The 27,663-nt window shown below is 39.5% G+C and overlaps 1 protein-coding gene across 1 annotated transcript in view; it reads right to left on the bottom strand.

The window, feature by feature from the left end:
- The window catches only part of ESYT2 (extended synaptotagmin 2), an 86,097-nt gene extending 60,602 nt beyond the window's left edge, over window positions 1-25,495 (bottom strand). Inside the window, exon 1 of the mRNA XM_074157118.1 lies at window positions 25,139-25,495. Within this exon, the coding sequence (XP_074013219.1) occupies window positions 25,139-25,495 (357 nt within the window). The remainder of the gene's footprint in view (window positions 1-25,138) is intronic.
- Between the last annotated feature and the right edge of the window lie 2,168 nt (window positions 25,496-27,663).

Genomic DNA, 27,663 nt, shown 5'->3' with positions numbered 1-27,663 from the left:
TATTCTTGCGCAGTTTTCCAGTTATTTCACAAATATATTAGATAACAATCCCTTCTGCTTATTTTGGAAAGCTAAAATTACATACAAAAATCCTCCTCTATCAAAAGCACGTTTGTCGAGCTTAAACGTGAAAATATAAAAGGGCATCACAATTAGTTTTCACAGTCTCTTCATGCATCATCAGTGGTGGGAAAGCATCCCCAAAAGGAAATTCAGAACAGAAGCCCAACTTGGGTGCTCTAAATCACCTTCTGAACATACAGCACAAGCAGTTATTTAACTACTAAGCCTAAAATTAGGTGGTGTGGCAAAAAAGAAACACACTAAAATTAAATTGTCCTTCAAATTATAACTGCCAGATTAATTTGTCCAAATTTACTGCCCTTTTAACTCAAAAAGGCTAGAGATATTTAATAAAAGAATTAAGAAGAATCCCAGCATGAACAGAATAAAGAGTGTCATACAGTGATATTCAAGCTCAATTTAACAGCTATTTTCTCCAGTGTTTTCCAGTGGGTAAAGCATACTGGATGAAAGACATTTTAGGTAAAACAGAGTTGAGCAGGGCTAACGGCTTTATCCCATGTATTCCAGCCAGAATCCCTTCTCTCTCTGGAAAAAACGAGGAGCAGCAGTAGGTCAAGTATTTGTTCTTTTCCAAAAGGAATGGATGCAGAGTCTTCTGCTACTCAACACAACCTGAGGAGGTTTACCCTCAGTCACATATCGGGGGGCAGCTGTTCCTTCCTAATAGGAGGTAAAGAAGGTGGGGGGCTGGAAGGGAAAGCGGAGACCCCAGGCTGTCTCCTTTTACTCAAATAAGCCACCTCCAGGGTTATCCTACCAATTTTCCTAACTTCTTCAACCCCAGAAATACTGTAGCTCCCGTATCTTCTGAACTAGAGGAAAAACACACTAAATATTTACTGTTGCAGAACTGCAGGATTCAGTACTCCTGAAAGAGAAGGTTAAACTGATAAAAATTAGTGCTCCTCAAAAATGCTGCAATTAACCACAGGCATTTGCTACTAAATTAACAAAAACTGCTATTTCCAATATTTTTGGTAAGCTGATTCTGTTTAGCATGCTTTGGCATGGATTTTGGGTTTGCAGTCTTAAATATATTAAAATGATTAGACTTTGCACATCAAAATTCATATTCAGTATTACAAATGCTGTATGTTTTCTGTATGGGGATTAAGTAGTATGGGGATTTCAGTATGGGGACTCTTGAAACAGTTTCACTGAGAAGATCTGGGATGTGTTGCGTATGTAATGTCTTTCAGCAGAAACATCTGGAAGATCCAGAAGTAGGCTGAACATAGAAAATCAGTTTTGTCAAATACACTATCAAAGCCCAAAGGGTACTTAACATAAACGGTAGTTAGAAGGACCTGTGTAAATCAGTGTGACTAACCTAAAATTAAACCTCTGCAGAATAACCAGTACAGGTTTTAATAGTAATTGTTTTGATAGTAATTTGATATTAAAAAAAACCACACAAAACCAAAAACCACAACATCAGAAAAATTAAGAGGAGGGAAACAAAACAAATCCCCACAGACAGAGTCAGTAAGATACAGAGATAGAGGAGGTGGGGAAGGGCCCCAGAGTCGTTGCCATGGCTCTCTGATCACTACAAAACCTGAAAGTAAAATGGAAATCTAGGAAGAAGTGGAAACACATCTATATGGAAGAAACAGTTGTAATGCCAAGCAAGGTATTTATTTATAAACTGGAACGTAAGCCATTAAAGTGCTTGGACAACACATCGGAAAAGAAAATAAACCTTTAAAAAAAATAAAAAAGGAACTACATGCCCTTTGAGTCAGATTTGCACCTATGAGATAAGAGTGGCAATAGAAACACATACTTGGTGTCCCACCAAATTTTTCTAAAACATTCTACCAGCACAAACACTGTCATCCCACGTGAGCTGCCACTGTCAGTTCAGCAAGTCCTAAGAACTGCCATGGCAAATTATAGACAGCTGTTCAGCACAACTTTTCCAGGGTGATCTCTACCGTATCCTCCCCTGCCTCACAAGCCACCGGCTTCAGAGTCAGCATGAGCATCAAGGTGAAAAATAATTCTTTCAACAACACTGCAATTAAACACAGAACAAGTTGGCGCCTGTACGAAGTCTGATTTCAACACCTCTGGGTTTCAATACTAACACAGCTACTATAATAAAATTAACATACCTCAAGTAATAAAAATTAGATTCTTTATATGGTATAGAACGTTTTATTTCATTGAAGCCCTCTGTTACTTCTGTTCCTCTCCCCTTCTTCTTAAGGTCTAAAGAAAGGCCTAATTTACTGACCAGTTTAAACCTGGAATAAACCGCAGCTCCCAGACACAGGATCCTGCTATGCCCTGAAGGACATATTTCCTAACATAACATTTGTAGATATAGTATCTGGGAGACAAGGAAAGTGACCAGCAGCACACAAGCTGTTTTTTGTAAAGTCAGGCTAAACGAGCATAAAGCAGGTCTTCATTAAATGCTGCAAATGGCAGCAGCACTGTAGGAAGAGTCACGGCTACCCATACACACTGCTGAACTTAACTGAAGCCCAAACTACACAAAGGGATCTCACATCCAACCTTTCTGCTGTGCTAGAATTAAAACATAAAATTAAATTCAAAATATTTAACACATTTAAATTTTACCAATGACAATAAATGTACCTGTTTCTCATTTAAATAATACAAAGGTGCTACTTTGTTTAGATTTTTAAAAAAGTGTACATATATATATATAAAATACACATATAAGACTGTAATTGAGAAAGTTGTTCCTCTGGTTTCCTTCTCATTACAGAATTCACTGGAACAGCATTTAGAAAATTAACAATCCTCCAACTTTTGCTAGCTGCCTAGCCAAAATCTGATCAGCTTAAAGTTGTGGAAGCTGTGGATTCAGAATCCATCCCTCTGCAGCCCTGCAATACCACCAGAATATTCTCATCTGGACATTGCCCTGAACTTCTACAGCAAACAATGTCTTTGGCAATGCAAAAATAATGCTGTATTTGCAAAAGAAAAGTCCTGCCTAAAAGAGGTTCCAGAGCTCAGATAAACTGAACCAGCAGCCCAGAAGCCAGTCATGCAATTCAGAGCTGAAGGATGCTGAGACATTACAAAGCACAACAGTTTCATTTTCTCCACGCGTATCTTCAACTTCTATTAAATATGCTTCACTCATACTGGCAGTGAGGCTTGTCAAGAACTGCATTACTGCTCAGCAATTTGACTCACCAGTACAAAAACTAGATAAAATTTGCCTAAGTGCTGCTATTTTTGCAGAGATGGAGCAAGTATGCTGCAATACAAAATTACCCAGAAACCTCCTACGTAGCAGCAACTTGCCATAACAAAATCCTCCGGAATAGGCATTACAAGTAGCTGCTTTGGAAGAAAGACAGAAGAGTAGTCTGCTAGCTAGTAAAGGACCTGGGAAATCCTACTCCTAGCCTGATGCTCAGCTTTTGCAACCCCAACTCGAGGAAAATTGTTCAGCCTAGAAATTAAAAACTGAGCACCGTTTAACTTCCAGAACCATCGTGGCTTAATCACCTGAAGAGCAACACACACAACAAAAATCCCTTGCTTTACCACTAATGGTTACACAATTTCCTTCCAAACATCTGGAAATACATTGGCATGGGTTTCTGTCATATCTGGATGCAGAATCTACTCTAAACACAGCACACCAGGTCTGCTAGAGTGAATCATGCAGCTTTCCTTCGCTCGTCTGTTACCTCTCTCCAAACAGAAACCTTTAAGCCGTCAGTCTCTACCACAGATTCATCTTCTGTGCAGCCCAGTTTCAGAATTATCTTCAAGCACTAATACTAGCAGTATATATCACAACTCAGGCTTCGATAGAGAGATTAAATCAACACTGTAACCAAACTGCTTTATTCTCTCTGCAGTTCCAGTTGATCTCGTCATTTTTCCTGAATTGTTGTGTTCATACTTCTTTTCTACCTTCCAGCTGGAAAAGGATTTTAAGTTTTCAGTGATCAATTATTGGTTTGAACTGGGACACGACAGTAAAAAAAATTTAAAAAAAAAACAGAAGTTGCAGGAACCTTAATGGTTTTCTGTTTCTGAAGGATTCACACGCAGAACCTCTGACATAAGATTGATAACCTGACACAGAAAGAAATGTATTTTTCATACCTAGTTAGTATTTTTCTCTCTTTTCTGGACCAAGTCTACAACAAGATCTCTGCTTCCCAGGGTGGGAGACTTAACTCAGCAGTGTGGCACAGTACATCAAATTTGACAGGAAGTGTTCCTAAGACTCAAAACAAGTTATTGCAAACAAGAAATAGAGCCTGTAGAACTTAATTTCGCTAAATAGAAGGATTAGTCTTCCCTTAATCTTTCTCTACAAGAAAAAAATTCATCATGATAAATACACAGACTGAGGAAACGAGGTTATGCTTCTCACAATTTGATGGCTAGGCTTTTTATTTTAATTTTTAAAATCTCTTTAATATAATAATAAAAAAAATCCCTTATATTTCATATTAAGGGATTTATATGCAAAAGCACTCATTAAATCACTGGATATACTAGCAATGCAAGGACTAAAACCATCATCATGTTCAGCATACGGGTCCACCAAGACCTAACAAGTCATCTGTATTTACATTTTCCTGACACCTGACTGGTGCCTGCTGCCTGGCAGACCAGCAAAAAGCCTGCCCTTCAATTCCACCCTTGAAGTTCATATCCGGCACTCAGAACCCATCAAGAATAAAGACCCACTGAAAGATAGCAATCTTCAAGGTTACAGGGAGTGGAAGACTCCTAACAAAACTACTTCAAGGCATTCTTCATCTAACCATTTACCAGTCTTCTAAGTTGTCAGCAGGAACAGAAGTGATGTTGAGCACCTCTAAGTGAGGCAACATAAGAATTTAGGTTTAACATTTTGATTGCTTACTACCCACATTTACAATAGTGCTGTTATCTACACTACTTCCTTCTTCAGAAGATCAGAATGCATTATCAACTGTTATGACAGCAGGATGTCCTTTTCACAGAATCACAGAATTGTAGGGGTTGGAAGGGACTTTCAGAGATCATCTAGTCCAATCCCCCTGCCAGAGCAGGTTCACCTAGAGCAGGTAGGACAGGAATGCTCCCAGGTGGGTTTCAAATATCTCCAGAGAAGGATTTTCCAATCTCACCTTCAGTGGGCATTCACAGCAATAACAATTATATTTTAAATGCTGATGTCCAATGAAAGGCCAGGACAGGCAGAGTTAAAAAAAAACTAACCAAGAACTGAATAGCACAACACTACACAAGCGAAATATAAAGAACTGGACTTATACTAATTAAAGTTTCACTATTGCACCAAGTTATAGACACCTAGTGCAACCAATGTTTACAAAATAACATTTTTTGATAGCCCAATGTTAGTACATCTCCAGATTCCCACAAGCATTGCAATCGTTACTAGAAGCAGGGACACAGATTTTAAATGTTTCAACTGCTGAAAGGCATAGTGTGAACCATAGCTGTAAGGACGCACTGAATTCTACCACTTGAAAAATCTTGCACAGTATGACTTTTTGATGTCTTATCAACTTTACCCTTTTATTCTCAAAAGTAATTTTATTCCTTCTCCTCCTCTCTCACATAAAGTCTTAATACCTTGAAATTCAAGCTTTCAGGTTTTAAAAATTTTATAAAGGCATTAGCACCTTATTTCCAATTTGTCACATTTCAAAACATGACATCCTTCACGTTTTTAAGCCTGTATAACAAATTCTTTTTCAGTTCCCTTGAAAATCCAGGCATGTTCCCACTCTGCTGCATACCAGAGTGCCTAGCTCTCTTGACGGTTAAAAGAAGAAAAATTTTCCTCTCTGGATTGCTGAATATTAGCTTTCAAAGTAGCTTATACAGCCAGTGTCACAGCACAACTTACTATCCTTTGAATTGTCTATGGCTATGAAAAGAAGTGCTGGGCTCTGCACCAAACTGTCGCCATCCTTGTTGCTGCTGTCTAGACTAAAACATGGAAGTTTTCTTCTCCTTTCACTCCACTGACCCACACCACCCGCTCTGCTTTATTAAGCCCTGCAGTCAGGAGCTCGGATTCACTAAGACTACAGTCCCTGCACCAGGGAGATATTATTCCTGTTAACACTTGCAAGATTACATAGCTAATCTCTCTCAGGGAACCATGCAGGTGTTCTGTGTAGACTAAAACTGACATAAATTTTCAAGAAAGGACAGTGTTCAGGAAGTACTGACCAATCTCTGCAGGACCACCTGTCCTCTGCTCAGGCAGACTAACTGTCCTTTCCTGTCTTTAACTGGCTTTCTAGCAGCTAATTACTGAAGAGTAAAATTATCTCCTATGACTCAATGTGCACATTTTAGCATGAAATATCTCCATCTACCAAACTCCAAATTTTATAGGTTAACACTTTTTTTTTTTTTTGCTTTTTAGATGTAACCTATAACTCACAATACTTTTGAAACAAATCTATGTGAACTTCAACAAGACAAATATCATTCACTTTTTATTGGTTTGGGGGTGAGCAAACTGCAAATTTGTGTTTGAAAATACAAAAGAGCAAAAGGGAGAACTTGAATTTTTCTTGTGGTACTCAAACTGAAATACAGTATGAGAGCATGCAAATTCAAGCTGGGTTAATCTGCATCCTAAGAAGTCAAACAAGTCTGTAGAATATACTCATTAGGTAGCTCTTATGTGCCTGTTATTTAGTTCTTAGACTAAACGAAGATATGAGCACACTCCTGTTTTGACTGAATCTGACTCCTCACACCAGCAAGAGCATGTAACTTCTACATACTGCACCTCATCCAGTACTATCCAGCCAGAGTTTATGTTTAAAAAATGTTACAATAAGAATAATCAGAAACCATTCAAGGTATAACAGGCATTTTTAAATCCTCCTGTATCACTTCTAGCTGAAACACTAGAAACTTACTACACAAAATCGAGAAAGTATAAAGAGCATAGACTGTCCAGCAGTTTTGATGAACCTGTAAATATTCAGTGATAAACTCTCTCTGAAATTATAAAACTCTGCTGAGAAAGTAACAGAAAGCAGAACCTTCTAATAATGTGAAGCCAAAGAGTGGTAGTGTTTGGTTTGGGTCTCAGTTAATACAGTGAATAACAAATGGTGGGGAGGAAAGCCCTAGTGAAGCTGATATTATCAGGTATCGATGACAAACAGATAACATCTTTAACTCTTTCTGGTTCTTCCATTCAAGCATTTAACCAGGTCCTTACACCAAGCTCTTATACAAAGCTCAATATTTCTAAAACTCAGGTGCACACTAAAATTTCTAAGATTCATGACATTTGTTCTCTACCCTCTCTAAAACAAGTTTGACTCCCCAATGGACTGTATTTCAGCACAGAATCCAGTATGGTGTTATTTGTTAGAAAAAGACACTCAAAATATATCACAGATTCGATTGGCAACACATAGCATAGAAACTTCTGCGCTAGAGATCAAAGGTCCAGCTAACACAGCAACCAGAAGTGATGCCTAAGGAAAAAGAAAAAAACAAAGCAACTCCATAACTATGGAGTTATCCTTCCCTGAATATCCTCTCAGCTTCTGTGAGGACTGGCTGTAACCTGTAGGAGCTGTTGTCGTTCTCCTTCATCCTTTCTATCCCCAACCCTCCACCCCCCCCAAAAAAAAATTAATTCCATTTTACTAATACCCTTGTATCAGATAGCTCACTTGAGGCAAAACTGTTCTAGATTTTTAGGGCAGCCTTTATCCTCACACGGGATCATGCTGAAAATACAAGACCAATGAAATACATAACTGGAAAACACTGAGCACTGAGTTCCAATCCTCTGCAATTGCAGGCATCATTATCCTATTTCTGTTTATAAACTCCACCTTAAAACCACAGAGTTTGCTGCCATTGCTCAGTACAGACCAGGAAGGGCAGCTCTAGTGTGTTTTTGGTAGGCTGCGTTGCTAAGGAAAGACACTGAAGCACTCCCTGCTAAACCAAGTTTCTAAACTTAGGTATGCTACATCATATGTTTGAGTTACAAGGTGGAACCAAAACCCAGACTGCCTCCCAACTAAATTAACTATTATCCTCATCCTTAAATATCAATCTTACTACTTTGACTCTATGTGTTAGTCACAAAAAATACTTTAGAGGAAGAAAATCTTCATCAAATGACAGAAGATAACATTCAACACAAATAAAAATCCCTATCAAATTCCCACCCAGTAATATCACTTGTTTTTTAAGTAGAAATGGTATTTTCATTATCTATTGAAAATATTTAACAAGCATGTTTTCAATCTGCGCCTACAGCTTGTAATTCCAAATCACGGATCTCTCTTTCAATGGCCTATCTTTCAGCTAGAATATCTGTCCAATGACTGAGTTTAGCACCTCTTATCCAAGAAGCTATTTTAGAAAAAGCAGAGCAAGTGTACTTAAATCAAACCTGCAGAAGGAAAGGATACTACTAGAACCGCACCCTCCAAGGAAAACATGTAGGCTTGTGCTACTGGATTGACACATATGGCACCTGTACAGTACAGCATCCAGCAAGTTGCAAATCTCCTGCAAGACTTTCTGTCAGTCAGAGAGTCACCAACAGGAAAGTATTGTGGGAAGGTCAGAAGACATAGGTTTTCATATATAAATGCAAAGCTTATTGTTGTTGGTTTTTTTAATTCTGAAATTAGAAAAGTGGGTAAAATCCCGGTCCAAGTAAAGTCAACTGCCAAACTCCCATGAATTCAGTAGGCTCCAAGGAAGAATCCTTCAGCAGGTGGACACAACATATAAAATTTTGCCCTGGTATGTGGATATGGTGCCTAAGAAAAATACAACATTAAAAATAGATTGACAGCCCAGCACTGAGACTTAAAATTGACACTGAGGAACTCAACTTTCATTAAAAATAGTAAAAAATTGAAATAAACAGAATTTCACACTTACAGAAGTTGCTGTTCTAGACTACACACAGAACAAGTAGGAGGACAAAGCGTGCTTGCAGTGTCTCTCTACAACTGTACAATAATTTTCACCAGAAAGTGAGTTCAATGCCAAAATACACCATTCACAGCACTACAAGATTTATCATCATCCACAAACAGATGAATACTGTCTGGCAGGCACCTCTGAGTTTGCAACATAATAAAGTCCACGCTTAGCAAAAAGGAAGACGAAGCCCCTCAAGTGGAATTGAAGCAAATGGGTACCAAAGGGCATGCAGTACCTTTTCTCCAACACATGAATACATGTTGCAATATGTTCATTAAAACACACCTAGATATTTGACAGTCCTGTTTGTCGTTTGACTGGTGTACACAGCAACATTTGTTCTGTCACTTGTCTATCCATGCAAGTCTTTACAAGTTAACAAAGACAAGGGAAAAATAAAAATACTGCTCTAAGTAGGAAATCTAGAGTTAAAACCAACATTTAACTTTGTTTGTTTGTTAAATTAGTAACCAGGTTCCAAGAAGATGACGTCTTTTAAAAGATCAGTAGTAAATACAAAAATACAAGTGACTAAACAGAAATAAAAAGCCCGGTTGTCAACTTGCAACGCTCCACTTCATCCTACCAAAATTCCTGCAGGCCCTGGTTCCAGGAAACATCCCCTGTGATTCCAGCTTCCTGCAGACACAGACACTTTCTCTCATGTTATGACTGCAAACCATCACTGATACCGTCTTTCAAAACAGTTGTCTTACAGTGCTCTGCATCAAAACATTCTCCAGCCTCTGTTAAAGAGTTTTTCCATTCTAAAAAACAGGGAAAGTGATCACAAACTCTAAAAAACATAAATCCTCTTTCTAGGCTAGGCTATTTTTAAAACAATACTGGAAAACTAAAGAATATGCCTTCCCCTGATGTTTGAGGAGTTCAATGTTCGGCAATGTATGTTTTAAATGGTACTCCATTAATTTCTCTGCTTTTAATGCAAACTCTCTACACATAAGCAAATAAAATAAGTGAAGAGTTCCTATATTTTTTGAAAGAATATACTGTAGTTTTTACATAAGCAGTTACAAAACCAGCCCTTCTGTGGAAAGTAAACTGTAGAAAAACCACCATCTTGAGTACGTAGCAAAGATTTTCAATAATGCCATCAATTTATTTCCGGGTAGCATGCCCAATCAAGTGTGTGTAGTTGCTGACCTGAACCACAAAAATTTGTTTCTATGCACACAACCATTGCTTACGCTCAGCAAGTGCGTGCATGAAGATGTTTACCCTCAACTGAAATTATATTATCGTATAAAGGCAGTTACTGCCCTTCAAACAAATAATGGGTAGCAAGTAGCTGAGTGATTACAATTAGATATTTTCTTAGATGCAAAGGAGGAATGTTCCAGTGTTAGATTGCTGGAATTGTTGGGTGTTTGAAAGACAGGATGAAGAGGCAGCAAGAGTGAAGAAGAGCTGGATACCTTTTTCCTTATATAAATGCAGCACAGAGCTGCCACCTCTTCTCTCATATTACTGATTATCATGAATGTTGAAGATAACCAAAGCACTCAGGGATCTCCTGAATATTCTTTACCCTAAATTCAACCGTTACAAACGGTCTATATTCTTCCCAATTTAGCAGTAAAAATAGCCATCATAAATCAATACTACATTAATGAATGACAGCAGTAGTAAGTCACTTTATGAACATACTGCCTACAATTGAATCATAACATTAAGCACACAAACTCTTTAAAGAATGAGTTGCTTATAACTGATACTTAAGCTCACCACTTCTGCATTTTAATCCACACCTACTGTCCCACTCTGGATACTTGCATAGTGTATAGCTGGAACAGAGATAATCAGATCCTGGTTGCAGTTTACAACAAAAGGAAGACTTTTCTTACATGTCAGCAACCCTTTTTACCTATATATGGCTTCACAGCAATTTCAAAGGTTTACATTTTAAAGATTCAAATATTGGTGAATGAACAGTGGGCAACTGCAATTGCTGAATTATTCTCTGATTTTCAAAATTTTATCTTTTACATATCCAAGAACAATCTAGTCACTCTATACCTGCTGTATCATTAATAGAGAGAAATAAGGACCACTGGAGAATCATCTGACACCTTGAAACATTTCTCCTATGATCAGATAGAGTCCTCTGGAGATGCCTGTATTGCTCATAAAGAAGATCTCAAATAAATTCGGACTTGTATGTCTGAATTTAGGGTCAGCACATTCCAGCTCTAAGTGGAAATAAACCGAATATTAATTCTGTGAGTGGAAATAAATTTCTGTCAATTAAAAACAACTGCCTGAACTACAAATAATCAAACACCCAGTTCCCTAACATCTACCTTCAAGAAATCTTGCCCATGGTAATGCCACAGTAACTATGACACTTTATTTGACTGCTCCTAAGCAGAACCTTCCTTAGCCTGCACTTCTCTTGAATGTTTGTACACGTGCAGGGAGTAATATATGCAGTCAAGTATCACTGTTCACTCCTAAACTCTCAGCAGATTTTACAGCAGATGCTGCTGCAGACTGCTAATAATTTCTTTTAGAAGTTCTACAACAGAATATTTACTACACGTATTAATTAAAATCTAACAGCTGTGGCCCACATTATTCCTTGCTAAATTTAGGCACATAAAAAGTAGCGGTGAAGTTGTGACCTCATTACTCCAGATTCTTATTATACAGAGAAAAGGGACCTCCTGCAAAAAATGCAGCTCATCCCCTTCCCACTAACTAAAGACAGATGGCAGAAAGAGACATCTCTGAAACGGGGCGCCCAAGTTCAATAGGATGAATCTACATTGCAGTTCGCTACAGCGAACTTCATTGAGTGTGCTAATTGGCAATAGATTTTTATGGCTTTTCCTGTTGATCGTGTTGTTCTAGGCCTGAATCCCAGCCCAGTAAAGCTAAGAGATATTTTCAGCAGTCTACAATCTGTACGCAGCTCTTAATCACATGTAATAGCTTTCTTGCAAAAGACAACTTGAGTTTAGAAGAATGCAGTGATGACAGTTAAAATTAAATCAATCCCCCCTGAATAAAATGCCATAGTTATTTTCAGAGATCTGCATAAATAGCAGTTAATTTGCAACTATGTCATTCCAGCTGAAAAAAGTATTTTCAAGAACTTGATAAAGGCTTTTCCATGTACAACTAGCCTCCAAAGAAAAAAAGCAAGGATTTTATTTCTTTTCAGTATCAAAGGGATGTTGAAATCAAGTCCACCATTCTTCTTGCCATGTATGATTTGCTGCATGGGATACAGTCCTGACTCTGCTCAATGTATTTGAAAAACCGTTAGGACATTAAGTAGTCAACAAGCTTAACTTTCACCTATGACACTCTTTTTAAAAAATAAAATAAATTGAAGACTTTTGTTTAAACTAAATAGTTGAAGATCTATTTGCCTATGGAAATGTCTGCAATTAAAAGTAACTTGTAAACTATGCCGGAAAAAATTAAAACAGCCTTTGGGATACCCATTTCAGTGTCTCGTTCTCAGTGTTCCCTCTTATCCTCAGGAGCTCATATAGTTACTTCTTGTTAAAATAGTGACATCACAAATCCCAGGTCACTGACTAATCTGAGCTGCTCCAAATCAGAGGTTTTTTCCATTTCACTTACTCAGCGGGAGATCACAATGTAACAGCTTTACTTATACATTGCGTTCTTCGCTAGAGTGTGACAGACAGGAATGTTATTTCCATGTGCCCGGCAATGCAAACAATCACAGCAGCAGAAACCAGAGCTGGAGTTCATCACTTTGATTGCTGGAGGAAGAAACCAGGACAAATGAAAACCCGCAAAACAACCAGGGTTGACAAAAAGAAAAAACATTTCCCCAAGCACTGCAAGTCTCAAGCAAGAAAGCAAATGACCTTGTAATTTCTTATAGGTTACACCTAAACTAGAAGCTTAGGTGTTGCATGGGAATCAAGAATCATAACTTTACAGTAGAGGAAATTCCAAAGTGATATGTCAGAGCTTAAAACTCATTAATTTTAGGAACACTGATGAACTAATCTCCTCTCTCTGGCAAATGGATACATTCCTATTGCTGCTCAATAAATTGAAGCTTAAATGATATTCTACAGTTTTTTCAGCTCATGCTCTGAGGACACAGATGTAAATCAATGTTATTACAGTCAAGGATAAATGCTTTAAAGCAACTGTAAGTAAAAACTACAATCACTTCCATCCCTTTACCAGTTTCACTTCCAGCACAAATGCCTCCACTCCTTATTTTGTAAAACTTTTTTTTAAAGTTTCTGCCAAATATTCTATATCCCAAATAGCAAGCTGACTTGAAGTGAAGATGCAAGTTTGGATGTCTTCAGCCAGAACCAACACAGACTGTCCTGGTATCCCATAGAGTTTTTTCCTATTACCTATCTTCCATATAAACGTTTGAACATCTTCAATTGTCAGTTAGGCCTTAATAGTCCTGCCTTCACTTATCCCCAAACAAGAACTGCCAACTACAAATGCCTACCACTCAGGTGTAATATCCAGAGCAACACTGTGCAAACTCTCCCCAAACCCAACAGAGGCTTAAGCACTAGCAAAAAAATAAGGCAAAAAATAAGGAAAAATACCTAGTTTCAGGTATATACACTTGTACTTCCACTGACAGCTTTGTCAGAAGTATGGCGTTACAACAGACTTTCTTCCTAGCTGTGCCAGAAAACCAAGAAATTCAGTATAAAGGAAGTAGGTACAGCAATAACAACATAGCTGTGTTAGAACAAATTACTTTACCCTGGATTACTGTTTTAAAAGAACATTTCTGTAGTTCCTCATTTCTCATATAGTAAAATTAGAGTTTGTATTCTTATATGATAAATTGATTTTAATTTTTTTTAAGTGATTGCCAAATCAAACCTATTTTCAGGCTGTCACTATGACTGTGTGTAACAGATTACTCTAAAGAACTAAAGTGAAAAAAAAAAAGCCCCAAATTTCATTGGGTTTTTTTTAGTAAATCAAAGTAACAAAGTGAACAGATTGCTAACATTTTTATTCAGTTTAGAGAATGAAAGGTAAGACACATACAAGAAAGAAACTTAAGCCTATAACTGCAAAACTTTCAAAACACAAAGGAACTGAAAAAAAACCACAATTGTTGGCAAATATGTTTTCTGTTATCATACATCTATGTTAAGACCTGTAAACAACATAAGCACATATTATATGCAACTTTTTAAAAAGCTTTATACATAGCCAAATTCAGTAGAAAATACCCATTGTAAAGACTTACATGTACAAGACAGAAATAAGAAAACTGATTTTATCAAAGGAACATGGACAGTTTAGGCACATTCACATCAACACAGTACTCATACCTAACACACTCTAAAAAGAAAAAAATACCAAACAACAACAAAAAACCCAACCACCACCACTTTCAAAAGCGCGAATATTTTCCCTAAAATATAAACAAAAATAAAGACTACCATGAACAAATAGATAACAAGAAATTACTGCAATTTAAACTAATATATCAATCACTACTGAATGTTCTTATAGCACATACAAGTCAAACGACTGAACACTGGGTTTTTTTGTTCCCCCCATGAAACACACTCTTATCATTTCCTGGCTGCTATTTGACATTTAACTGGCAGAGGGTGGGTGGATGGAAAAGCATTCTTTTTCTAGTTCAAGTATTTTAGGAGAAAGTCATTGGGTGAGGAACACAGCATTTCAAAATATAAATTTAGTCTGCATCATGAAATGGATTACTAGACTAAGACAACTTCCTAGCCACACATGTAAGAGAATTTAGCATTGTAGTTCAACAATTAACAAGATGAATCAACAGACTGGGGGACGAGGGAAGAGACTTGCCTCAATACAAATTACAATTTTTCAAAGTTCTGGACCAGCAAGCTTACTGTACTAGGAAATATTAACAAATTAAGACAAGTCATTTCCTTATTTGAAGTATCATAAATTCATTACATTAATAGTCTGCTTGAAACATGTATACAGACCCAACTTTCTCAATAATGCTTAAATATAAAGTGAACTATGAGCTTCCTGAGCTGGTAAGTTCCATTTGAATTCCCCACACAGTGTTTTCCTCCCCACAACCCATTTTTACTTTTTTTTTTAGTATTCTATTTTAAAAATGAACACTCACAAACTTTAAGAGGACAAGTCCGGATCATAATACTGCACAGCTAATTCAAACTGGAACAATTACAGTTTTACAGCTACCTTCATGCTTCAATATATCTTGTAGTCAATTTGGAAAATGAAACAGGAAGACACAGCATTTTTAGAAATTTGCCCTCTTTCTTCCCAGCTTCCTTAAGGTAGACAGTGATGGAATACAAAACAATGGATTGTAAACACATTTAATTTTGCATTTGATGTTACATCTTTCAAAATCTTCCCAAGGGAAACTATTTCAGCGAGTTTGGATAATTCATGAGCCAGAATCTGACCGAAGGAATGCAAACAAAGGTTATGAAAAAAAACAGTGCTAAAGTTTGTACTAGACTCTCTCAATTAAAGTCTTCATTAAAACAGATGCAAAAAGGTATGCCAATTTACATTGTAAATATAAGTCTCTTAGGTGTAAGTGCTTGCAATTTGAACTAATGTAAACTTGACCCATGCTGCTATATGATAAGGACTGTCAAATGACAATGTAATGCTTGTCTGTCATATGACAGTTATTTTCAGCCAAGTAAAACTAGTTTCGTATTTCTAGCAACAACTTCATGGTACCTAATTCTAGACTGCTTCAGCTGAAAACCGTTAGCCTATTTCAAATTTTCAACTCCTAAGGAGAATTTTGTAGTTGCATCAGAGTGCAGCAGACAAAACTTTGTGCAATGACTCATTATATGGCAGTGTTCATCTTCCAAAGGTTATTTATATAACAGGAGTTCCATTTGAAAAAGTGTATGTTTTAGCAATTTGCTGCACAGAATTTTAATACTAGCTATTTAGCTGACAGGCTTCTGAGTTACTTAAAAAGTCTCACTACTTCTCACAAAACACCTCTAAAGATAGCCATCAATTTTAATTTTTTTTTCTAGTACACTTAATAGTTAAGCAAATACTGGTATTTTATGCAGAAAAAGTTTCTTACTGTTTGTAAGCCACAGCTGCAGACTGAAAGCTAATTTAAATGACAGCTTAAAACAAAAACAGAAATGATAGAATAATTCAGGTTGGAAGGGACCTCTGGAGCACACACTAAAAACAGAGCCAACTTTTAAGTTGCATCGAAGTACTGAGAGCTTATATGTGATGATTAAGTATATTAACAGGTCCGTTGAAATGTTATAAAAAAAAAACTTGGATGTGCAACAAGACCAAACTTTGCTTCCTCACAAAGACACCTCCGCAGTGTTATTTGTCACTTCTTTCTAAGAAGGTCCTCTTTATGCCGGCTATTCTTCCATTTCACTGTAAACCTGACCAGAGGCTTCCATAACCTCCTTTTTGTAGGCACTAGAACTTGTGTGGTTGCACAGTAAACTGACTCAAGGAACTGATCCAGCTGAACACTAAACCTGGCAAAAAGCTTAGAATTAGGCAGCCAAGTAAATTCTAATGCTGGCACAAAACGCAGTGGGAAAATGCAACTGGATGCAGAAAAAACCTTTTTGTCAGGAGCGCACATTCACTTTGTTTTGAAACTGCAGAATCATTCTCTTTAACTATTAAACTCCCTGCAATAAGCATATCTGAATGCAGAGAAAAGCCTACGAAGCCTACAAATAAAATTTAGGGATGCTGTTTATGCATATTCTCATAAATAAGGAACTGTTAGTAGGAAGAAGTTTTAAAATTCTTGCTGCTCCTCTAACTTTTAACAATATCACAGGAAGCACATAGAGAGAACAAAACAAAAGGCTGCACCATTTAAACAGCAAAGAAAATAAGAACTCCACCAGTCTAACAGAGACTGGTACGTGAAGCTTGGTAGAAGTTATTGGGGACGGGGATTAAATGACTCTGCAAGAAGGCTGAGAAGCACCTCTCTTCCTCCCCCTCTCATGCACCACATCAATGGGATTCAAGAGAACACGCCACAGCACTCCTCACCTGAAACCTGAGGTAAAGATGGAGACTCAAGAGAAATACAGAACTACGTTAAGGAACGAGAGATCAAAACAAAGTATCTTGAGTAGCTGAGGTAAATGGAATGGACGCAGCAAGGCCAGCCTACTTGTTGAACACATGCCCCCAGAATCAGGATTCTTGAACCTCACTTTTGTAATGAAACTTCCTTATGAAAGAAGTTTAATCTGGACTAATTTCTAATCAATGGAGAAGTATTGCTGTCAGTTACTCCATTAGCTGATGTGGCAAGTTTGTACAACCTCACTTTCCAGGCCTGACAATGATCCATTTTGTGACTTACTCTTTGACCACTAGCTAAGAAAAGTCATAAAATTTACATTGAAAACATAATAAAAGGAACAACATCTGTGAAATAAAACACCGAGAAGGTGGCAAGTGCCAGAAAGAAAACCAATTTAGGTTGGCTCTTTATTTTCCAAAAATACACACACACCCCTTTGATTAAACTATCATCTTTCCCTGCTTGCCCCAACAGAACTAGTCTCATCCTGTGAGAAGCCAAGGCTTCCTCAAAGAAGGTATTAAGCACTATCCAGATCCCTTCTTTCTTTTACTGCGGAATGAGAAAAACATTTAGTACATTAGAGATGGGACTGAAGAAGAGTCCTGGGTCAGTTCATGCCATCTTGGACAACTACACTCTGTAAACACATGAAGCTGGTAACTGCCTTCTACCATTTCACACATTTAGCAAATTCTTGATTTGATTCTTTCGTCTTATTCCCCATCCAACATTTTCCTTCTAAACTTTCTCGTCCTTCACCTGAAACAAATCTTACCCATAAATATCAAAGTGCCATATGATCCATAAGTTATACAACTGATAAAATGCCAGACCTCCCGAAATAGTTGTTTCATAATTTACTTAATTCAGTCATTTAAAATGAAAACACTCTCCCATCTTCTTATCAAAGTACTGTTTTCTCATTGTTCTTATTCACATTCAACTCTATGTTGAATAATCCATCTCTGTGTATTTCCCTTTATTTTCATTAAGTGTTCACAAACACCACCCAAAGATAAGGATTTAATTTTCGCCTTTGCCCCTGAACATGCAAAAGCAACTCTACATATGCTACATTTGAAGTTCTGCTGGCCTGTCAAGCTTCATACGTAAAACTTAGAAGCTGGCCTCTGCTAGGCTACAGAAAAGCTCCAAAGCTGCTGGTGGGGTGTCTGTTATAAACTAAATCTGATACTAACTTTTCCTAAGGAAGTTTAGATTATCCAACAACAAGGTAAAACAAAGAGCAAGATGACACTTCACAGGTCAAAAAAAACACTGTATCTAAACTGCCAGTGTCTCATATAAAATCTCTTATTTCTGTAATCCTTACAGAAGGATCATACTCTTTTATTGATTCCCTTGTATCTACATGTTGAAACATACCAAATCAATGGCATAGGTTAATTTATAATCATGAACTGCTGCTTTCAGTATCTGATATACTACTAAAAGGCTCTGACAAACTGGTTTCAGACACTACAGAGGATATTTAAAAGTTAGCATTCTTTTAAGACTTCATATTTTAAAGTAAATTTTAAAAACAGCTTCCTCAAACTCACACCTCAGATTCAGTACAGGCACATGGTCAGCACAAAATCGTTGCAAAGCTCAAAAGAAGCGATGCTAAAGGCAATTTCAGCAACTGAAGAACCATTTCAGTACTATAATTGGCGATGATTTGATAAATGGGAGATAAATAATTTGATTTATATCGCAGTTTAAGTCAAAGATTTTTATCTTACCAGAAACAAAGTGCTGCCTCTTCTTTAATTTTAAAAAACAAGAACAGGACACCAAAGAATTTTTTTGAATACTTAAAATTTCCAGAACAGGCTTTCACTACTAAAAACTACAATGAAAATGTTTTGACAATAACCCTGATTCATATTCCTATTTTCCAGCAGGCTCTCATGTGCCAAGAAAAAAAAAAGTCTTAGAATTCTTATCCAACCACACTCTGTGATGTGCCTCATAGAAGAGGAAGAAAAGGTCAACTGCTACTCTAGACTTTTTTTCTTCCACAAAACCTCAGTCTTTACTGATAGGATCTTTAGGACTCCCACATTTTCAAATATGGCTAAAGCTGAGCCAGCCCTTATATGCAAAACTATTTAGGCATGGAAACATCACTAGCATACTAAAACGCAAATTTAAAATAAAAAAAAAGACACCAAACTGGTACGCATCTTAACACATCTTAGTTATTCAGAGAAAGAGTACATTTAAAGAACACATTAGCAGTAGTCCCAAAAGTCAGTAATAACTGTTATGTAATATCAATTTTTTATACGAAAAAAGAATGTATTATACATACATATTTAGAAGGCCTGTGGCACATAAAAACAGTTCAAGGAGCATACTAATACTGCCAGGTTAATATTTTTCTTCAGTAGTTTGATAAAATGTTTATAAACATCAGTTCATCACGTGGCTTTCTACCATAAATATTCTGGAAAAGGATCTTTACGAATGAATCACATAGTGACGCTTACCACATTACTACATGAGAGGATGTGTTATGTGACAGACATCATCTCAGCATAGTTTTAACACATTAAACTTGAAGACTTTATTTGAGAAACAGGAAGATATGATCAATTGTCCAACATAAATGCCCTTTTTTCTCTGCTTCTCCATTCCTAAAACCATCATTCATGTGTCCTTGAACTATGGGATATTCTTAGAAAGTCACCCAGGTTACCTTCTTGACTACAAGAAGTAATACTGAACCAAATTAAACAACTTCTTTAAAAACTAAAAAAAAAAAAACTAAAAAAAAAAAAAAATCACACAACCCACAATACAGGTATGTATGTATACATATACTATAAGGCACCCAGATCAGAAGACAGTTTTGCAAGAAAACAATCAGGCTGAAGAAGGACATGGACTTCAGTTGTTAAGTACTCACAAGTTATTATTCTATTCTTACTCACACCCCTTCACACTTTCCAGATGCAGGCTGGCAGCCTGGAGTACGTGGCCATCTGCAGAACTAACCATATAAACTGATTAGATCAAGCTTAGCATTAAGTAGCCATACATGGGAGTAATTTTTCTTATAAATCACACATCCGTAAATTCGATCTAACATGCTCAACTAGCATTTGGAGAAAGGAGCAGAAGAATGTGTCACAATGCCTCACAGTCTTCCTTTTCATAGCATATTGTATAAAAACCCAGCTACAATTCCTACAGCTACAGTAACAACAGCACGAGCCAAAGGTATAATTAGAAGAGGAAGATCTTTTTGTTCTATGGCAATCAAAAACTGACATTGTATTGCAGAAGTCCACTTGTTTATCAGGTTTAATGAGTACATCCTTAACCATTAGCAAGAATTATTTGGAGAAATTATTTGGAGATTCCTGTCCTGAACTATCAATCTAAGATCCAGTTAGCAAGCTTGATTCTACATCAAGAAATCTTCACATCAAATACACATAAGTGCGTAACCACCTCAACCTTCTCTGCAGATGTCACTCAGTACAGGACATGACTCTGCAGTTAGGGCTACCTAACCATTTTTCTCCCACAGCACTGGGTCTGCCTTCCCAACACCAGAAAAACCCACGTCTTCGTTGCTTTAACCATATAATTGGAGTATTTGACAAGAAACTCATCGGACTTGGGGGAGGAGGGAAGTACGTATGCATATTCTATTCTAACACATGAAACTAAATACAAAAATTTCACAGTTATAAAACACAATTTCCTTTTTCAGACATGTTCTGAAGTCTGCTTTTACCCAGAATGGCTCCTCATCCCTTAAACACTAGCAGTTTGTTCAACATTCAACACAACATTCAACTACGAAATATGCAACCGCCATTGAAGTAACGCTTTACTGAACATCACCACTGCAAAAACGTTCAACAAAACATGGGTTGATAATTGAAGGTCCCTTCCAACTCTAACCATTCTATGATTCTATGATTATTGTAGCTATAAATCTAGTGAAAATGGTAGATGCTGACATTATCTCCTCCCTATAGGTGTAGCAGTAGTATAGCAGTTTAATGGTAATTCATAATACTCACAGTCTGCCATACAGTCTGAATTTCACACAGCTTCCCAAGAGAAAGATCTACCAGACTTCTTTACAATAGGACAGTAAATCAGTTTAATTAAAAAGGTGACACTGCCTATTTAGGTTCCTTTAACCTAAAGTAGATGAGAAAACAAAACCCTAAAAGTGACTCCAAACTAGGGCAGAAACTCAAGTGAGTCTGTAGGACCCAAAATGCTACATCAGACTTGTAATTAATGTTTTAATATGGCATTACTTTTACTACAATAACATACAGAATTTCAGTTTCTGTATAAAACATGGTTAGAGAGATGAAGAAAACTGTCTAAATCTGTTTTCGCTATCAATTATTTAAAAACACTAAGATTTGTTCCTATTTTGGTCCCCTGCTGATTGCTGACAGACTGCACACAAATACAGCTCCTGGTACCAGGCCAAATTTACAATTAATCTGGAGGAAAAATTTCAGCATGGCTTCTTATCTGTATGTTGAAGAAAACAGAAGTCAAAGTTTCACTTTTCAAAAAAGATATCAAACATGATATGTTGGCATGTTATATGAGTCACATTAAGCAACCAAAACCCCCTACAGTGGCAGAATTAATTAGCTCTTTTGGTTGTCCTGAGAAAAAATTTGCTATACCACCTAGATTCTGAAATTCCATTACTGTTTTGAAAATAATAGGCAACATGACACCTGGCCTTTAAAAATTAAGAATCCTGGTTTCCTACCTTCTATCCTCTAAGTAGTGATACGTAAATTGCTACTTTCCTTATATATGTTTGCATCTTAATTACATTCATGCCAGTATAAAATACATCTAGTGTATAAAAATGTTGCTAAGAAAGGAGAAATGTCAACTTTAAAGTATTTAAACACTATTTTGATACCCAAACCTTTTGCATTGTAAATTCTGCTGCTTAGCTTTAAGTGACTTGGAAAAAGCACCCACCTCTGCTCCCTCCCACCCTGTATGATCAGTGACATCTTCCAAACACACCGCAGAGCTATAACTACATGTCAGCAAGTCTATGAGTACAGATCTTATTCTTTGAAGACAGTAATCGAAGTATTTTTTAGCACATACATATATTTTAAATAATTCAGTGTTGACATTTTAAATAACATAACTTGTATTCACGTTGAATTAATTCATTTTACATTCACAGTACAGAATATTCCTATTGTATAACCACCTGCTCACGGAAGAAGTAAAATCTAATTTAGGAAACTAATAATTAACATTACAAACTCTAGTGTGATAGCACAACAGCATCACTTTCAAATCGTAACCGAGCATATTGCCAGCAGAAAAAATCTTCTCCTGCAATAACCACTGTCTTAAAAATAAATAACTCAATGCAGTATTACTGAATACTTAACATGAACCACTAAAGCAGCAATCAATTCGAAGGTGGGGGCCCGGGGGGGGGCACACAGGATCAGACCTTACATACACAGCTAAAGTTCTTCTCCTATCAAGAGCCCAGAAAGATCCCAAACGTCAAATAAATGTTTGTGATGTTACATAATTTTAGTTGAAAAATGGTTTATTACATTTCAGTTTCAGTCCCAGAAGAGTAAAAAAATTTCCTATATTTAAAACACAGCACTGTCCTACTCCAGTAATTTAAAGCTTATTTCCTTGACCAGAAACCAAGGGATCATACGCCAGTTTGGAGTTCATATTGAGACGGATAAACTTGATACCTATTAAAGAGATGTCAGGCTCCATATACCATCCAGTAGCTCTTACTTGAAATATGATTGAAATCTGTGAATCTCCAAGGCAACACACATAAAGCAGAAGGAAGGGGAACAGCAGTTTTCCAAGACACATTACCGACACAGCAAAAAGACCCATATAAAGCCTAATGACTATGACAGCAGACATTGAAGACCACTTTTGATTTAAGTGGACCTTCAGTTCTCAGAAGACTTCTGTTTTCCAGATTGCATTTCATCTGGAAGCTACATTTGGAAACATGGTATTTCCAGAATATAGCATATATGTCATCAGAAAAGAAAGAACCAAGACCTTTAAAATTTAAGAACATGATTAAAGAGAAAAAAAAATAATAAAAAAAAGAAAACCACAAAAAACCAAGAGTGATTTACAATACACCTGCCAACTGCTGTATCAGAAGGTCACACTTCTGGGGAAACCCTGCATATTGATCAGTTGCTTTCTCATAATACCATAGGATATGCAGGCATTTGCAGCCAGCACTCATTCCTCTCTATCATTTTTTGCCTCTGACTTCAGTCAAGAGGCCCCTTTCTAAACCTTTAGTTATTTGGACAACTCCACACAGGAATTAATTGCCATGTTATCACAGGAAACAAATTGTTACTTAAAATAAAATTTACACACAGTACTAAGCTTGAATATCTACTCCTTAGTTACCAACAGATAGTTACTATATACAACCCTCCACAACAAATCTAGTTTCAGTTAATTCATTTTAAAAGCATCAAATCAGAACACTTCCATTATACGGCTGCATGATTACAGGGAAAAAAAACCACACCAACGTAGAGCGAACATAAAAGCTATTCACCACGTTACTCAAGACACACCTCGGCATCAAGCAGTAAAACCACCTCATCTCTTTTAAACACTGTCCCCGTTTTTAACCACGATCTTCCACTAGAACTTGGGTAAAAGATACGAAAAAACAGGAGTAAAAAAGCCTCCTATTTCATACCTACACACTATGTCCAGATGTCTGGAACTCCTCTAAGTTCCTTAGTAGAGCTTGGACAGGTGACATCAGGTACAGTGATTTGATCACATGAAAACAGAGACTTGGATACTTATCATCACAACACTGCCCTATGCATGGTCACTAGTACCCAGCAGAGATGTGGATGGCTATTACTGAGGAGTAAAGAAATTACATGAAAAGTCTTAGCAGAAACCCTCAAGACTTCACGTGTGGAGACCAAGAGAGCCACAACCTCTGCACAGCAGATCACCGGGCAGAGCAGGACGTAGGGTGGCCTGGCTGAGCACTGATGCTGTCGGCTGGCTGGCTGTCAGCCGGATTAAAAAAAATTGTTAAGCCTCCAAAGTTAAAATTACAAAGAAAAACTATTCAACTTCGAAGCTGAGTTTCAGCTAAAAAAAAAAAAAACAAAAAAAAAAAACAAACAAAAAAACCCCACAAAAAACCCACACACCAAAAAAAAACCCCCGGTAGTTCTGAAGACTTATTAGAAAGCCTGAAACTTTCAAATGAAAACTCCACTTTCGAATAAAGCCTTTTAAAACCAACCATGGCAATGCACAGACACGGCCACCAAAGCCCCTTTACTCCAGTCCTCATGTCACAGCCCTGAAACCAGCCAGAAACACCACCTCATCTGTCACTCCCTACTAAGTAAAGCTTTACTGAAAACCATAAACCCGTTAAGACACCAACTTTGCCTGCCTCTAATCACAACTTTTGAAGAAAAGGTTCTTGCCCAAGTGGTGAAATCTGCGCTGTGGGGACCTCACTACACCCAAGACGTGTGTGTCACTGGCACCTGAAGGGAAAATAAGCCTAACCCTGAGGTAAAGTTTATTTCTGCGAGGGAAACCCCGGCCGTGACGGGTTCGGCGCTGCCGGGCAGCGCCATGGGGATGTCACCACACGGCAGGGGCGGCCGCCGCCGGTGCTAACGGGACCAGGTGGCCGCGGCGGGGACAGGCCACCCCGGTGGAGGGAGGGTCCCTCTGCCTGCCCGCCTGCGGCAACGCCGCTGGACGCCGAGTCTCGACAGGGGCTGGCAAAGCGGGACACGCAGCCCAGGGGCGCGGGAGAAGCCGCCTCCTCACCCCCCTCCCCGCCGCCGGGCCGGCTCTGGCGCTCCGGCCTGCAGCCAGCCTCGTCCCCCGCAGCCCGGGGAGGAGGGCGGGCGACAGGCAGGTCCCGGGGAGGTGACGGGCTCGGCTCGGAAGCGCCGAAGGGTGTTGGCCACTCACCCAGGCAGGCAGATCGGCGGAGGAGACGCTGAGCCGCACCGCCTCCTCCTCGTCCTCCAGGAAGGCGAGCGCCCGGCCCAGGCGGGAGGTCTTGCCGCCGCGGTGCCGGCGGATCCAGAAGAGCCCGCACAGGGCGATGAGGACCCAGCTGAAGCTCAGTCCCAGGTAGCCCAGCACATACACGGGGAAGATCAGCACGAAGCTCCTCGCAAACTGCGACACCAACCCCGTCACGTCCACGCTCAGCAGCGGCGGCGGCGGCTCCGGCACCGACTCCCCAGCCGCCGCCTTCTCCGCGGCGGCGGGATCGACGGCGGACCCCGCGCCGGGGGACTGCTTAGCCGCGGCCCCGCTCATGCTACCGCGGCGGCGGTTCCTACTGCTGCTGCCGCTCCTCCCGCTGCTCCTCCTCCTCCTCGGGCGCTGGCTGCGAGCGGGCAGGGGGGCAGGGCGGCGGCGGCGCCTCGCATCCTGCGCCCGGCCCCGCACGCCGCGCACCGACACCAACCGCCGCCCGCTTCCGGGTTCGGGGCGGCCCGGCCCAAACCGCCGCCGCGGCGGGGAGGGCGGTGTGTTGGGGGGCGGGCTGGGCTGTGCCGTGCCCGGGAGGCACCTCCTCCCCGGCCGCCGCGATGGGCGCCCGGCCCGCCGCTCTGCTCGGTTCTGCCCTGCCGCCTCCCGCCGCCCCGGGCAGCCGGGCCTCCCGCGGCCCCCTCCCCTTGCCCGGGGCGCTGTGACTCTCTCTCTTATCCTTTCCCCTCCAGGCCTGGCCTGGGAAACGTGGGCTCGCCCTGCACGACGGGATCTGGGCCAGAAGGAAATCGTCGCCTCGGACCCACTCGCCCGCCTTCGCCCGAGGGCAGCCGGCCCAACCGCCCGCCGGTAACGGGCTCCGGCCACGGCTGCTGGGCCTCGCCGGAGCGAGGGGAGCGCGGCGCGGAACGGGAGGCAGGAGGCAGGACCCGCTGGCAGAGGCTTTAGGGACGGCGGAGGTACCGGTGTGCGCCCTCACGGGCCGTCTGCCCCGCTCTCGTTAGCCACGTACGCGGTGCAGCGGTCCCCACCCGCAACGCCCCTCAGTAACAACCTTCGTGTTCGTTCCTTACTGAAGGATGTTATTTAAGGGCCGACTGATGTGAGGAAGCAGAGGCCGGTCACTCCGCCCCTTAGTGACAGCAGCCGTGTCCCGAGGCTTTGCTGGCACATCCTCAGGTAACGCTGGCTCCGCCGCCGCCTTGTCAATGCAGAGCAGTACCCAGGGCGGCACCCACCATCCTGGGGGATTATACGAGCCCTGACGCGTGGAACCAAACTGATTTTTTACAGGCTTGTGTCCTGTATCCCTTTATCACAGTCACACCTGGTTCCCACATCATTCCTCCCACCATTCCTTTATCTTTTCGATAGTTTTAATGTAACCTACCTGTTGTGTAAGGGGCAGCTGTTGCTTGTCCTTAGCTGTGTTGCTAATCAGTTTGCTGGTACACAGTTGCTGATTAATCTCAGCATTCACCAGAAGGCTTTTTTCTTTGGGCTTTAAATAGCCAACCATTCACTTAGTGGGAATGAGGGTCCTTGCTCCTTTCTTCAGCTGCCAGTTTTCACAAAATTTGTAGGACTTTTGAGACTAGTATTTGCAGGCAGGGCCAAGAGAACAAATTTAGCCAACAGGCTGAAAAGTTGTGGAAACACATACAAACGATCAAATAGGAAAGCTGCACAAGCTTCATTTCCTTAAGAAGCGAAAGCAACCTCATCTCAATTATCTAGAGAAATGGAGAGTGGTGCAAATGGAGAGGCAGTGGTGCAAAAGGAGAAGCTGTTTGCTCAGTGCTGCACAGCAGAATTGGAAAAATAATCCATATCTTCACAACTGAATGTGCTGTTCTCTTGTATCATCTTTCTAAATTCCCTCCGTGCCTGCAATTGGACACGATGGACCACTGTAAGCAAACCACATTCTGGCCATAGACTCATGCTGCTCTTCTTTACCCCCTCTTTACCATTAACACCATGTGTGTTCTCTGCCTTTCTGTTTAGGTTAGAATTAAAATCGAGAACAACCAAATGATACAAAAAGGAGTAACAAAACTAACAATTTTCAATTGCATGATAATCCAGGCATTGAAATTACTATTTACTTGCTTTGGGTCTTTACTTCTAGAGAATTCAAAATACCTACAGGCTGTGACAGCCAGGAGACAGAAAGGCAGCATAAGACTCTATAAAAGCTTGTTACCTTAAACTGGGGGTATCAAGTATGATTGTGATCCCTTTGGATACCAATAATATCAAATTGCAGTAAATATGGGTGAAATTTTGCATTTATTGTATTCTTTTTCTACTTGGTGTGCTTATATCGGCTTTCTTGGGAACTCCTCACTCCTGAGTTTCAGTAACACCTAGTACGAATGGCTATATTGGGTGTTGACTCCCTCCGTTATAACCAATACTATTAATATTTTCTCATTTTTTCATGCCCTTTGTTCTCAGTCTTGGATTGCATCACTCCATTTTACTTCCCT

This window comes from Numenius arquata, chromosome 12 (assembly GCF_964106895.1).
Source record: "Numenius arquata chromosome 12, bNumArq3.hap1.1, whole genome shotgun sequence".
NCBI classification, from domain to species: domain Eukaryota; kingdom Metazoa; phylum Chordata; class Aves; order Charadriiformes; family Scolopacidae; genus Numenius; species Numenius arquata.
The sequence above is the reverse complement of the archived record's forward strand: the minus strand, read 5'-3'. Positions and strand labels throughout refer to the sequence as shown.